At 35.1% G+C, this 16528-nt stretch overlaps 1 protein-coding gene across 3 annotated transcripts in view; it reads right to left on the minus strand.

Moving 5' to 3' along the window:
• LOC148309488 (uncharacterized) overlaps window positions 1–16528 on the minus strand; it is a 179632-nt gene that overhangs the window by 83273 nt on the left and 79831 nt on the right. For 2 of the 3 annotated variants that reach the window (XM_088260001.1, XM_088260000.1), the window contains exon 2: window positions 7274–7353. The exons of the other annotated variant lie outside the window; for it this stretch is intronic. In XM_088260001.1, coding sequence (XP_088116127.1) covers window positions 7274–7302 — 29 coding nt within the window. In that variant the 5' untranslated portion in view covers window positions 7303–7353. The remainder of the gene's footprint in view (window positions 1–7273; window positions 7354–16528) is intronic. 3 annotated transcript variants of the gene reach the window in all.

The following is a 16528-nucleotide window of genomic DNA, read 5'->3' on the forward strand; positions in this document are numbered from 1 at the left end:
GTGGTGCATAGGATACTGTGTCATATAAACGCAGTGTTATCTTGATCGTTTTATACATGAAGGAAAGGTGATCAGCCCTCCGCTTCAGGTACCAGTCCATGGTAATTTTGAATAAATATTACAGTGAAAAAATCACTTATATTTATTTTACCCCCCTTGGGAATCGAACCCGGGACCTCCAGAACGGTAGCCGAGCGTGCTGACCATTACACTACGGAGGCGGATAAAAGATACATACATTATTTTTTTTTACTATATGTATTTGGTGAAACCATCGGTTCCACGTGTTTGTTCACACGTGATAATAACAAAGGTCCTTCGAGTTTTCAGTTTGTTTTTTAGTTTTGTTTCGTACTGTGGCGAAACCATTTTTGGGTTCCATCCTCTCTTTCTAGACCTGAAGAGAAACGGTATGATGGTAGTTGTAGAAGAAGTAATAGTAATAATTAGGAGTTGTATTCTACCCTTTCGGGAGCGCGTTAGCGGTGCAGAATTGCAATCGTCAGTGAGCTATACGAAGAAGCTCCATAGCCGCTTTTGGACTTGAAAAACACAAGCCAAGCCATTCTAAGAGCCTCGATGGTGACATAACGAATACAAATGAAAACAACTATAGGTCTGCCAAAATGTCTCATCGTCGAACAATAGGTACTTTCTGACTCATGTTCCATGTATGAAGAACGACCGTGGCCCAATTTTTTAAATGATTTTTGATTCGCTACCTCCGTACCAGTGCATACGAGAGGATTGAACGATCGTAATTTATTGAAAAGCAGGGTGATGCGGACCACTCGTCATCATTTTTCTCAGAAACAAGACAAGAAAGTCACATTCAAAAATTATGCTTTAATAGTGGCCACATTTTAAGTACAACATTTTGGGTACGTCCAAATACTTGTTCCTAAATCTGGATTATCTCCAATTATAGGAGATATTTTTCTTATTATTTTTTAATATCTCAACAAGGATGGCGAAGAAGTGTGTTGTCAATCATGGGTAGAGTTGGTGAATGTCACACGTGTGTAATAAGTGATCACTTAACGGCTGTCCAAACTTAAAACACAGTAAGGGACATTTTTTTTTGTAGTACGTTTTTCTAGAATCTACTTAGTCCAAAAATGCAAAAAAAAACGTACTACAAAAAAATGTCCTTTACTGTGTTTTGAGTTTGGACAGCCGTTAAACCAGCTTATGACGGTCGTAAGACCCGTAAATGCCCAGACTTCGATATTCTTCTTCATCTTTGTTTAGATGATAAAAATAATACACTGTAGTTAAACCGAATTGATATTTCATTGATTGATTCGGCTTGTGGTAAAATCTATCCATTTTTAATTGAAGTTTTACTCAGTAAATACCAATATATCTTAAAATTTGTTGTGACACGTGTTTCGATGCGTTCCGCATCATTTTCAAACACAACTCCAAAAGACACAACTTTTAAGAATTAGACTTGGCTTTATATACGGCTTTTGAAAATGATGCGGAATGCATCTAAACACGTGTCACAATAGATTTTAGGAAATAGTGGTATTTACCAGCGGCATATTTTTAACTTAATATTTACCCGCAACCTGCAACAAAACAACTCTTTCTGCCCTGGCAGAAAGTGTTGTTTTTGCATTTTGAAGAAAAGGTATTGTTTAATTATTTTTTTAATTATCCTAAATATTTTTCAAATGGAGAAAAAACCTTCAGGTTTTACCTAGAAAGATCTGTTGCACATTAAAAAGTTCAATAGGTGGTTTGATATTTATTATTAATACATTTTATTATATTCTTAAACTTTAAAAACGATCTCCTGAAAAAAGTTTTTTGATATATGACGTTGTTGAAAGGAGTGAGCGATATAACAGATACTTGAACCCTTTACATCTCCTTAATTTTATACATCAACAGAAAAGTGCCGATACCAATTGTCTATAGATTTTTTTATACTAATTTACTCGTCTATAAAAATAACCTAAGAGTACATGCTTGTCCGACATTTGCCGTGAAGAGCCCTAACAAAGCACCCACCGTCAGTGCATTTTTAGCGAATATTAACACGAAACGTGTAACATTCAAGGTGTAAGTGTGATAATGTTGACAACCGATTGACTCACGATTATAATGGCAAAATATTATCATATTATGATCCATATTTTCATATTTAGTGCCATGTCTCAACTACACAAAATCCGGAAAGATCGGGGTGTGAGTAACATCATCAAGATAAAGCTTGAGAGGAGTTTGGTCCAATCCATTTTTCGCTATACTGCTGAAACATGGACCATAAAGGCAGCAGAAAGGAGAAAAATTGATGCATTTGAAATGTGGTGTTATACTCCGGATTCCATGGACAGCTAGACGCACCAACGAGTCCATTCGTCAGGAGTTACATTTGGATGGTTTAACTCTGGCCAGTGTCTGTACACGACGGATTCTTCAGTTCTTTGGACACGTTGCGCGTGGCAATGAGGATAGCCAGGAACCATTGGTTGTGATCGGTAGTCGGGAGGGAAGAAAGGGAGAGGAAGATCCCCACACGATGGACCAAGTTAAGGCAGAAGCAGGCATCTCGGTGGTTGGAGCGCTACGTGCAGTGAGTCGAGGTATGCCTGGAGAAGAGTCATTGCTTCGATAAGGGTCACAACCCAGTAATGAGCAGTAAGAGGAGAAGAATTTTTATATTTATTCTGTAAAAAATTCTATAAAAGAAATCTAAAAAAAAAAATTTTCTGTATTGAACATTTAACGTTTTGGATTAACGATTTTTACCTCGTACCTATCGATATTAGTAACTGACTCACCGCCACGCCGCTTCTCCGTAGGGGTAGGCAGAGAGGATAGAACCCCTATCTTTGCAAACATTATTCGGCTCAAATGATAAAATGTTACATAAGTCATTCGCAAATATAACAAAAACTATGTGTTAATCCTCTTGAGAAAAGATATCGCCGGATATTTATTATGTACAATTATCGAAATAAGTATTTTTTGTTACTTGTACCACTTTTCTTCTGATGCTGTATTATAACAAACAAGAGACAGCAAACATAATACCACCTGTTCCTTTTATAGCGCTAGTCCTCGGACACTGAGCGACAAGTTAGTATTAATGTATGTACAATATATCGTAGGCACATGGTAAAAAGTGTCATATGTTACACGCTTACATTTTAAAGTTTCACGACGACATTTTTATGATATTCTGGGCGTTACTTACTCAAAATGTGGGTGTGTGGCAAAACTTATGAGAAGATGTTCGGATGGTGATATAAGGAAATAATCCAACATTATTTTATTAAAAACCCTTATCCGCACCGCGGTTAGCGTGTTTAGCTACCGTGCTGAAGGTTCCGGGTTCGATTCCCAGAGGGAAGTGAAAATAAATATAAGTGAATTTACACTCGAATATAGTATACGTATAGTATATAATATATTATTTTGAAAAATAAAAAGACTTAGTTTTTTGATCCACTCACATTTTTATCAACAACCAACTAGTTTCAGCAACAGCCTGTTGCCCTCTTCAGGGTTTATTTATGTCATAAAATTCTCAAAATAATGTATCACTATGATCCACAAAGTTAATGCTTTCAATATTCAAAATATAGTAAATAATACACAATAGGACTGGTCCCTGAAGCGCAGGAGTGATCATCTTGCCATCATGTATGTAACGATCAAATTAACACTGCGTCAATACGATGCAGTGCCCTATGCACCATTGGATGCGGTAAGGGTAAGAAGTAGAAGGACAATTTGATTAGATTATTTTATTCCCAATATTAAGAGTGCCTGTAAATCCTTGTTCAAAAAATCTTGATTTCTCCATTTTTATTTGTATTGGTATCTCAACATAGATGAAGAAGCATATGGATGTCAGTTTGTAAAAGAATAAAGTATGTACATTGTCCAAAGTTATTATTATTAAAGAAATACTTACAAACGCATCCTTGCAATGTCGTTCTATGTCAATCGTCAAAAGCTAACGGTGTGGAGTGTAGGTAGATATGTAGATACCCTGTTCGGGCTTAGTGCGGCCGCATATGGAGTAGTGCGCACCTGATGACGTCACAATCGACTACGGCATTCGGTTCATTGACGGAAAGCCACGAACGAATCGCGGAGAGCCGCCGTGGAAATGGATCTAGGTCATGATCAGCGTAGGGCTTACGTTGCAAATACTACGAAATGCCGGAAAATCATCAGAAAAACTAGACGGAACTCAAATTAGCTTAGTTACAAACGTGCTTATTGAGACGATGCCTTTAAAACGGCATTTTTCGCCGATTTTTGATAATATTTTTCCGCATATCACTCAGTTCTTTCAAGAACGTCATAAATAAAAAAAACTTGATTTTTCAGGAGAACGTTTTTAAAGTTAAAAAATATGACACAATGTAATAAAAATAAATATCAAGCAACTTATTGAACTTTTTACTGTGCAACAGATCTTTTTAGATAAAACCTGAAGGTTTTTTTTTCATTTGAAAAATATTTAGTATGTTTAAAAAATAATTAAACAATACCTTTTATTCAAAATGCAAAAACAACATTTTCTGCTCTGTACCGGGTAAATATTAAATTAAAAATATGCCTCTTTTGCTGGGATATAGTACATTTTCTGGCATTCCTAAAACATGCACAACTGAAAATTGACGATTTTTAATTTATGACGTTCTTGAAAGGAGTGAGCGATATCTCTCCACATAGTACGACATATTTGCCGTTCTTTTTATTATTATTTTTTATGTAACTTTCCACCCGTTTGCAAGTGATTTCTGCTCTTACAAACAAAATACATCGTAATAATAAAATAAAAAGATATAAGAGGAGATAGAGAAAGGTTACAAAAAAAACAAATAATAATTAAGAGAAATTAAGGAAAATATAAAATATAACTTATATTTGAAGCGCTAACTTTGTGATTTTCCATTTTATAATTAAAATGTAACTTTGTTTTAAAATCACTACAAATATTTTATTATAACTTAATTATAATGTTTACCGGTTTCGAAACTAACCGCTTCTTTATCAAGACTGATAAATACTAAAACACTATCCACTTGACAAAATTCAAAATACTGTATTTTGACGGCTAGGCAAAGGAGCTTGGGTAGATCTCAATTGGCTTTATTTATTTGTGTTGATTGGCAGTCACAGTCAAAAGGGATCAGGGATGATGATTGATTGGAAACATATTTAATAACGGACTCAAAGAAAAATCCTTTACTTGTGTTTTTATTAGTTGTAAATTATTATTAATTGCCTTTTTAACATCTAATATTTCTAAGTAATGTAATCTAAGTCCTCTATTGCACGTGTGTAATACATTTAGATCTTTATTTTTATGATAAGAGTGATTATTTTCTATTAGGTAGTTTCTATCACCTAGCGGTTAGCTTCAAAACCGGTAGACATTATAATCAAGTTAAAATAAATTATTTTTAGTGATTTCAAAGCAAAGTTATATTTTAATTATAAAATAATAAAATCCTTATCCGCACCCCTATGGTGCATAGGGCACTGTGTCATATAAACGCAGTGTTATCTTGATCGTTTACACGTGAAGGAAAGGTGATCAGCCCTCCGCTTCAGGTACCAGTCCATGGTAATATTGAATAAATATTACAGTGAAAAAATCACTTATATTTATTTTACCCCCCTTGGGAATTGAACCCGGGACCTCCAGAACGGTAGCCGAGCGTGCTGACCATTACACTACGGAGGCGGACAAAGGCGGAGGCGGACAAAGGACGGAGGCGGAGGCTGCCATATTTTAATTAGAAAATATAAAAGTATATATTCGATTTTCATTTATTGAATCATATTAAAATGTTGACAATATTAATTATTGTCAACTTAAATGTATGGTAATTGTGAAATATGGATCATATACAGTGGCGAGCACAGGGAATTTAATAGGGTAGGCAGTGGAGGTAGGTAGTTAGGCAAGCTAGGTACTACTGAGTAAGGTAGGGTAGGTACTGGTTGTGTTTTTATATGTCACGCGGGTAAGTTAGGGTAGGCACTGCTTTTCTGCCTATATGAAATGCACGTCCCTGATCATATAAATATACATTTATACATCCACATACATTCGAAGGCATGGGCTAGATCAGTGATTCCCAAAGTGGTCTATATAGACCCCCAGGGGTCTATGAAAACTTGCAAGGGGTCTATGTTTTAATTTGAATTTAAAATATAAATGTATAAAACCTAACATGTGTGGTTCAAAGTGAGTAACACTACATATACCGGCTGTCAAAAATACATTTGAAGTTAGTGAATTTGATACAAATCAATATCAGGTAAGGCAAGGGGTCTACGAGATAAAAGAGTTTGGGAACCTCTGGGCTAGATGATGTTGCCCGTAAAAGAAGGACCTATATAACCTGAGGACGAGGAGAGCTGACCCTAACAGTCTACATAGACAATAGGATGCGATGGAGACAGTAAGAATAATAATATACATTCTTCTAACCCTTATCCACACCCAATGGTGCATAGGGCACTGCTTCGTATAGAAGTAGTGTAATCTTGATCGTCAAATACGCGAGGGAAAGGCGATCAGCCTTGCGCTTCAAGTACCAATCCAGGGTGATATTAAATAAATATTGGGACTGAAAGATCACTAATATTTATTTTGACCATCTTGGGAATCGAGCCCGGGACCTCCAGCATGGTAGGTCAGCGAGATCACCACTACACAATGGAGGCGGATATATGTGTATTTATTACCGTTCTTGAAAACTGTCAAAACTCGCTATGACGTTAGTAGTTGTGTGATTAGTATCGCTTCTCGAAATTTAATTGGTCCGTTCAAGTGCCTACGGTCAATAAGATGTTCATACGACAAACGGGTCATCACAAAGATTGTAATAAAGTAGAGATTGACGTAAGTGATGGAAAATTATATGATTTTTTTCTCAATTTTTTCGTTTCCTCATATTTTTTTAAATCGTGGTTTTCAACCCCTGTCTTGTTGTATATACAATATATAATTTTGTCTAGCCTCACACCAGTCTGATGATGTCGGTAACGACGAACTCCGGTCCCTGGTCAATCAAAATAATTTTAAAAAAAACTATATATTGTGTAGTCGTTATTTTGTAATATAAAATGCAGTTCCTCCACCAAGAAATGTCAGTACAAAACAAAACCAACTATTTTCGTTAGGTTAATCATTATACTATAAAAAAGTCATTATAAATTGTTAGTAAATATTTAAATTTAATATTAATCGAAAAATATATTTAAAAAAATAAATAGAATAAATACGTACGTATATCTGTAAGTAGACATGCCAAACATTCATTTTAATGGCTAGGACCTCTCGCCGTAGGGCCCAACAAATATGAAGGTCTGTAACGAAAGAATAAAACCAGATTAATATTTCATTGAAGATGAAAATATTAAATGGAAGGAGAAAAATTGACGCTTTTGAAATGTGGTGTTTGAGACGCATGCTCCGAACCCCATGGACAGCTAGACGCACCAACGGATCCATTCGCCGGGAGTTACACTTGGATGGCTTGACATTGGCTAATGTCTCTATACGACGGATTCTTCAGTTTTTTGGACACGTTGCGCGTGGCAATGATGATAGCCTGGAACGACTAGTTGTCATCGGTAGCCTGGAAGGGAAGAAAGTGAGAGGAAGATTCCCATACAATGGACGATCAAGTTAAAACAGCAGATACCTAGGCAGTTGAAGCGCTACGTGCAGCGCAGTCAAGGGATAATTGAGAAGAGTCATTGCTTCGACAAGGGTCACAACCCTCAGTGATGAGGACTAAGATGTAGAAGAAGAAGAACCGAGAGACGTGTAGTAGATATGAGTAGTAAGGTAAGGGAGGCACTGCTGTGGGGGTCGGGGATGTGGAGGCATCTGCGTGCCAGCCACCGTCGGGTTGGAATTCACTAGCTAGTACTTAATCCTTATCACTGCCAAATCTGGGTCACTTCTAGAAACTCGGTGATGGAATTCCAAACTTGCATTTACAGTGCCGGCTCGCTAAGCCGAACGCTTCGTAATACGAAAAACACTATAATCCGAACGATTTCGCGGCATCAGACAAGATGACTTGAAATGACGTTCAAATCAGGTGGCTGCAATGGGTGCTCCAGAATCAATCCGCTTTGAGTGAAGTGGACGTGCTGTCGCATACGAAAATCTCTAGAAAGAATCCGATGACGGCGAGCAACTGATGGCAGTTTAAAATATTCCACTTCCTGAAGCCGTGAAAGCTTTCAACATACCCATCATCAACCGGGCTTAAGTAGTCGTTCAGAACACTGATGAATTGGTGGTTTAGAGACGAATGCCTGAGCCCTTGAATATTAGTTTGATTTTTTCAAGTTAAAAAGAAAATGTTAAAATTTCAAATTATTCACTTATTACCTCAATAAAAACAACACACTCATTTATCCGAATGATTCTCTAATCCGAACGACCCACTGGACGATTTAATTGGGATTAGTTAGCTGACACTATATTTAGATTGTCGGTGACAGGGACATTGAAAATCATGAAATTCACAGTAACATCGGGACACAATTTAAAATATTTATCAGAATTTTCGCGACCCATTTTTTATTTCCTAAAATTTTACTTTCATCCGACAAGAAAGAAGCCTTGAACATCTATTTCGGATCCGAGGAGGTAGCGGGAGGTCTACACACGTTGTGTTCCTATATGACACGCGAGTAAGGTAGGGTAGGCACTGCTTTTATACCTAAACAGAATGCACTGCCTATGTACCTTATTGTATCCAATAGCTACAAATTATGTACAATAATGCAATTATCAGATGAAATGCGGCAATACAAAAATACATACACATACGATACAACTAAAACAAAATAGTTTAAGGTAAGGCAAGTAATTTTTATAGATATCACAACAGATAAGATTTTTTTAATACATCATGGCTCATGACGTGTAATCGACTGATTTTAAGTGATCATTTTATCGCCAATTCTGCCAATGATCCGACGTCGAATTCGGTCATCATATTTTCTCGTCAAAACCATATAATTATTTAGAAGAAAAACTTATTTTTTCAATACAAAAACGGTGTTTTAGGGTTTAAAGGGTTTAAAGAAAATTAATATTTTATTTATTGTTTCGGCATTCACTTTGTGGTAAGACATGATGAAATTGTGAAAGAAAAACACTTGTTTTTTACCACTTGAGTTTATTTTTTATTATTATAACGACTAGATTAGGAAGCTATGCTTCCATCTTCAGGTCTAAATATAAACTGAAATACAAATATAATATAGTTTATATTTAGACCTGAAGATGGAAACATAGCTCCCGAATCACTAGTCGTTATAATAAAATAAACTCAAGTGGTAAAAACCACGTGTTTTTATTTTAAAATTTCTTTTACGAAGAAAATTAAGTTGCAATTAAACGTATGTTGGGCATTATTATTAGTCATATCCATTTCCTAGTGATTTTGGTAGTAAGTAATATTGGTGCACAATGTGTGTGTGTGTGTGTGTGTGTGTGTGTGTGTGTGTGTGTGTGTGTGTGTGTGTGTGTGTGTGTGTGTGTGTGTGTGTGCACGGGCGTCCTTGGTAGAAGCATTGATCCGGCCACTTGACGTGGTATCTACATACCATACATGCACACACTATAGCAGTGTGTTGTAGCGTACTTATCAGGTGCAAGAGCCGTATCTGCATTTTCCGACTGCATCGTCTCCCGGCCGTACACCGTACTATATATCCCGGGCTTCAAGCGCAATTCCGAGATTTACAAATATCGTAGTCATACAGGAGAAAGTGACCAAGTGCATTTTTTACAAAAACGTCATCTTTGATTATTTGATATCTTACTAGCTTAATATTGCCCTGAAAAAAATCCCAAAGGATTTTAAATTTGGAAGCATAATATATTGACTTGTTAGAAATGACTAACTGCATTGATGTTTATTTTGTTGCCAAGCAAAAGTGACTTAAATGGCCCTCCTGAACATTTTACGTTTTGTCAGTTGGTCTAGTATTTATGATATTTCAAACGATTAATTGAAATATATATATTTTTTTTAATAATCGAGTATCGATGACGTGGCATGATCTTCCACCAGTAATTAGAAATAGTGAGAGTGAGATAATCTTTAGAAAAAAACTTAAAAAAAAAACGCATTTCTTTGCTAAATCATTTCCACTATCTTCTTTTTCCTAATTCATTCACTGTGAAGCGCCCTTAAGGTAGTATTTTAGGAAAATGGCGCTATATAAATTATCTAAATTTTTTTTTTTTTTAAACCCTTATCCGCACCCCAATGGTGCATAGGGCACTGCGTTATATAAACGCAGTGTTATCTTGATCGTTTACACATGAAGGAAAGGTGATCAGCCCTCCGCTTCAGGTACCAGCCCAGGGTAATATTGAATACACGTATCAGTGTAAAAATCACTTATATTTATTTTACCCCCCTTGGGAATCGAACCCGAGACCTCCAGAACGGTAGCCGAGCGTGCTGACCATTACACTACGGAGGCGGACAAAAATAATCTAAATTTTTAATTACATATTAATATTCGATTTCGACAAGAATAAACTCAGTTTTTTTTTTAAATTTGTAACGAAACTTATGCTCTTATGTGTACTTTTATTTTATTTATTTAGTTGTTTCATAGATACATATTTGTTTCATAGATACATTTTTTTAAACATTTTATTTACTGTATGTATTAACGGCTCTTTAGGCATGGCCTGGTTGAGCCGAAACACGTATGTTTGGGATTGGTAATAAAAGCAGGGGAAAACCGAGGAAAACTTGACATGATCATGTATTGCAAACACTTGAAAGTGGTGGTCAGGTTCAGAGTCGGAATAATCGGCGGGTATGTAATATATGAGTAGATGCATAAGTGTGGAAAAGGCGAAGATTGTTTGCAAAGACAGATTGGTGTGGCGTTCTATTCTCTCTGCCTCACCCTAACGGGAAGCGGTGTGATGGTTAGTGAGTTTTTTGAAAGGGTATTTTTTCTTTTTTATATATTTTGATAAAAAAGCAAGAAAAAAAAATAATAAAAAAGTAAAGAAGTTCGGATCTTATATACAAATAAAAGCTTTTTTCAATCCAATACAGATGGCTGTTGTTAACAGATATGTGCTGTGTCATGAGATGTATGATATATGTAGAATTTGCAAAAAATTGAGTAGTGTTGTTGTCAATCATGACATGTGTGTAGAATGGTGAATGTTACACATGTGTTAAGTGATCACTCGATAAACCTATTATCAGGTCATGCCCGGTAAATACCCAGACATTCACATTCTTGTTTTTATCAGCTAAGGCAAATTAAAAGCATTCGCAAGAATCTGCCAGTTGATGCTGCCCGTCAATTAATAAATGCGTTTGTAATATCGAGAGTAGATTATTGTAACGGTATATACACGGGTCTACCAAACAATAAAATGACTCGACTGCAATCAGTGTTAAACGCAGCAGCGAGACTAATTTTTGGAATTTCTAAATTCAGTCCCATACCCCACTACTTCACAAACTCCACTGATTACGCTTTCCCGAAAGGGTTGAGTATAAACTCTGCCTACTCATGTATAAATCAATACACAATATGGCTCCTGAGTATCTTAAAGAGCTGTGTATTCCAGATGAATTGGTTGATAGACGTCTCACGCTTCGATCGGCTACAACATCTGCAATGGGCAAAGTTATCTTACCAGCTTGCAACCAACGCACTAAATTTGGCGAGCGTGCCTTTGCTGTTGAAGGACCGACGGCGTGGAATGCTCTTCCACCAATGGTTAGAAATAGTGAGAGTGAGATGATCTTTAGAAAAAGACTAAAAACACATTTGTTTGCTAAATCATTTCCACCATAATATTTTCCCCAATTCATTCACCGTGAAGCGCCCTTGAGGTATTTTTTTACGAAAATGGCGCTATATAAGTTATCCAAATTTATTATTATTATTATTATTCATCTATATTGAGACGTCAAAACATCCTGGTTTGCCAACATAAAAAGTCGGTTTTCTTGAACCCTGATCTCTGATTGGCTGCAATTAGCAACCGACCGGAGGGAGTGGAAAGAAGGGGAAGAGGCCTATATCCAGCAGTGGAGGACAGAGGGCTGTTAAAGAAGAAGAAGAAGAAGATCTTTAATTGGAGCTCTAAAGGCATTCAAATTTTGAGACTAATTGATGCCCTCTTTTTCACCGGGCTTTTGAAAATCGTTCCTTAGCTAAATTATTTAATTAGACCTTTTTGTGCGGTGGCATGTAAATTCTCTGTGCATTTGTGGAATGCTCTAGACCGGAATTTCCAGACATCGGTCGCGTTCCGGCCGATCCGCGAGTGGTCGATAAATTACAGACAAATAGTAGAAATGTTTTTTGATTTCCACTTATGATCATGCCGTTATAAAATGCCTGTCAGCGCTTTTTTAGTACGTGGTTCGTGTAGACCGCTGGGGACCGGAACTTATTATCAATTTTCGAATTCCTTGGAGACGAACGCATTTGAATGAGATTTTTTTGGAAGCAACATTTCTGGTAATATATTCATCTATCTTTGCGAAATGTGGTAAATGAAAATGTGTTCATTTGTTCAAAATCTTAAAGCTACTAAAGAAGCTCACAATATTGCTTTTGAAATTTTGAAGCAACGTTGCATTCGAACACGGGTCTTTTTATATTGACAGGAGCCGTAGTCGTAGTTGGGTAGACGCTGGGCTGCGAATCTAGAGTTATGGGTCCAATTCCCACCAGTTGCAAAATTAATTCAATAAATATTTATTTTCAATTGGTCTGGGTGTTTGTTATGAATTATTCACATCTTCTTCATAACAGACAGCATCCTTCTTGGCAGCTGCTGTCAGATAACATTTTTAACATTTTTTGTTACATCACTTTATATTTTTTTTTATATTTTCATTGCATATTGGAAATAAATGGTTTCTATTTTCTTTCTATTCCATTTCACCAGATTAAGCCACAGCAACGCAGGGCCGACTACAGGTAGTTCAATATAAAACGCGTCTATTAAAACCTGAAAAAAAAATTTAAGTCACTTTTTTCTGCCACTATAATTCATATTGAAATAGGTTTATTACGTATTTATCCTCCATTGGCCGCAAGCAACTATTACAAAACGTTTTGTTGCTAGCTTATTTATTATTAACGCGACAGTATTGACACTATTCTCTGTGCCCGTTAAGTCTGACCTTGTAACGAAAAGTCCATTAAAAAAAAAAAAACGAGATAAAATTAGCTTCGCACCCCCTGTATCCTCTGCGTTCATCCATTAAAAATCACAATTTTTGTAGAAAATTAAAGTCGCTCTGAACTCGGTGTGGTAAAAATGAATATAAACGCAACCCGATTCGTTATTTATTTCTTACATTTAAAATGTGTAAAATAATGTATAAACAATAAATATGGGAGTAGAACACTTCAATATCGTTCTAAACATTTTTATTTTGTTGCCGACGGAGGTAAGAGGTCAAAATAAAATATGGAACAAAGGCAAAATAAAGGAATGGGTCAAGGAAATAAAGGAATGGATCAAGAGTTAATTCTATGAAAATGTAAAATTGTTTTTATTTTAATTTTTTCCGTAATGTAATGGTCAGCACGCTCGGCCACCGTTCTGGAGGTCCCGGGTTCGATTCCCAGGGGGGGGGATCAAATAAATATGGGTGATTTTTTCACTCAAATATTTATTCAATATCACCCTTGACTGGTACCTGAAGTGAAGGGCTGATCAACTTTCCTTCGTACGTTAACGATCAAGATAACACTGCGTTAATATGATGCAGTGCCCTATGCACCATTGGGATGCGGGAAAGGGTTTGATTTTCATATTAGGTTAAAATAGATAGAAACAATAAAAAAAACGTACCTAAAAAGAACTCCACCGATAAGACACATAAGGTGGCTTGGTGGTGCTCTGCAAAAAAAGGCTTAACTATATTTATGAATTTTAAATAAATGTATTTATTATGTTTATTGATATGTATCTATGACATCTCATAAAAGATGAAGAAGAATATGGAAGTCTGGGTATTTGCGGGGCTGACGATTGTATAGGTTGGTTTAAGTGATCACTTTACACACGTGTAACATTCACCACTCGTCTACCCATTATTGACAATCACATTACTCAAATCCCCCGTAAATGACCAGACTTCCATATTCTCCTTCATCTTTGATGAGATGTCAAAAAATAATATGAAAAATACTCCTATAATTGGAGATAATCCAGATTTGTGAATAAGTATTTGGACACACTCAAAATGTTGTAGATATGTATGTATATAGTATATTAGATTTTTCAGAACTTTTTGCTACGGTCACCTCACTATCCGCTTCCGCCCGGTCGAACCGATAGTCGTATTACATAAAAAGGTATCTAATATAACAAGCGCGTGATTGTGGCCACGATGGTAATGAAACTGCAACTTTGATTAGATTGCGCGAGGACGTTCGGCAAATAACTTTCACTGACCATAGCGGATGCACCGGTGGCCCCTCCATATATATAATTTATTTGCTTCTTTTTCCCGACATACCGAACTAAAGTGAATGTCTCTGCCAATCGGCCGGACGGAGAAACGATTCCGTTCGGTTCATTGGTTCACACCGAATGAAAATACAATTACAGTGAAACCTCTATCTATCGTTTTTAAAGGGACCTAGTGAAATAAACTATGAATGCGGGATAAAGAAGTCAATGCACAAGGATATACGATCGAGTAAAGATACCGTCCTCCCAATTGCATAACCATTGGTAGGTTGAAATTTTAAGAATACAAGTTTTAGATGTAAATAAATGTATTCATTTAAAAAAATACAAAGTTGAACAGAACCCAAAGATCTTCAGACCTCTTCTGCTGTATCTATCACACAAGCTTTTGATAGTCTGTATCCCACACGTTGAAATATTGTCGTCGAATATAACAAAATTGAGAAAATGTAAAAGAAAAAAGTTAAAAAACAGACAAATTATATCAAATATGTTGCGTAATTCAAACGATGAATGCGGTAAAATGTTGGATAGAAACATCGATGCGATCAATTTTTGTATGAAATGAATTCGGGGCAGAAGAAATAAACGACACATCCGGGAAAACGATTATTCCAGGAACGATAGATAGAGGTTTCACTGTAAAAGGAATTTAACAATGCCAAATAAAAATGAAATTCATATATAAAATAGAATACAATCGTATTCATCAGATAATAAAATAGCATATTTATTGATTTGGCGTTTAATTTGTAGAACTCCATTTTATAAATTATCGCTGCACGTGTTAAAACTGTCACTTAGAGTTGTATAGCTACCGTAGTCCATTTGATCTTCACATTCGTTTGATAATGCCCTAACAAGGCGAAACAATTGTCACAACATAATTTTTTATGTTTTTTATTAATAAAATACAACTTAGTAGACTCAAAAAATCTGTGTTTGATAAAAATTAAAACATAAAATAAAATAGCATCTTAGAATATAAATGCTATCTATAGATTTGAGAAAACCATTCGCTAAATATTAACAAAATACGAATTATGAATTATGATCTGACACGGTGCTTTTCTGCAGGGGTAGGCAGAGAGAATAGAACGTTAAACAACTCAATTTTTGCAAACATTCTTCACCTCTTCCACATTTATGCATCTCCTCATACACACCCGCCTCCTGACTTAACCACTTTCAAGTTTTTGAAATACTTGTCAAGATTATGTCAATGATTATGTCAAGATGATTATGTCAAGTTGACCTCTGTTTTCCTTTGCTTCTATTAAACACAAACAAATATATTTATATATATATACATATATTTATATATATATATATATATATATATATATATATATTTATATATATATATATATATATATATATATATATATATATATATATATATATATATATATATATATATATATATATATATATATATATATATATATATATATATATATATATATATATATATGTGTGTAATAAAATACCTAGGTACCTACCTATACATTTTATTAAGTACTTACAAATAGTAACTACATAAAACAGTTCTACAACCAGATGTCGCATGCGTCGCACTGAATAAAACAAAAGACATCAGATAGAAAAAATATAATATTGTTAACTGTCAGAATCAGATAGATAAAAAAATATTGTAAGGATTAATTAAGAATAAACTTTTATTGTCGTCTCTTTAATTACAAAGCAACATATTGTTTATTTTATTATTATACACCCACTTTACATATTATTTACACCCAATTTACAAAGAAAAATATTACCACGTTATATATATATATATATATATATATATATATATATATAACGTGGTAATATTTTCCTTTTGAAAATTAAGTGTAAATAATATGTAAAGTGGGTGTATAATAATAAAATAAACAATGTGTTGCTTTGTAATTAAAGTTTATAATTAAAGTTTATTCTTAATTTATCTTTATAATAATTTTTATATCTATCTATCTATCTATCTATCTTATTCTGACAGTTAATAATATTATCGGAAGTCTTTTG

The sequence above is a fragment of the Brachycentrus maculatus genome, unplaced genomic scaffold, assembly GCF_059751285.1.
Source record: "Brachycentrus maculatus isolate JH-2025_06_01 unplaced genomic scaffold, ASM5975128v1 h1tg000122l, whole genome shotgun sequence".
Lineage (NCBI taxonomy): Eukaryota > Metazoa > Arthropoda > Insecta > Trichoptera > Brachycentridae > Brachycentrus > Brachycentrus maculatus.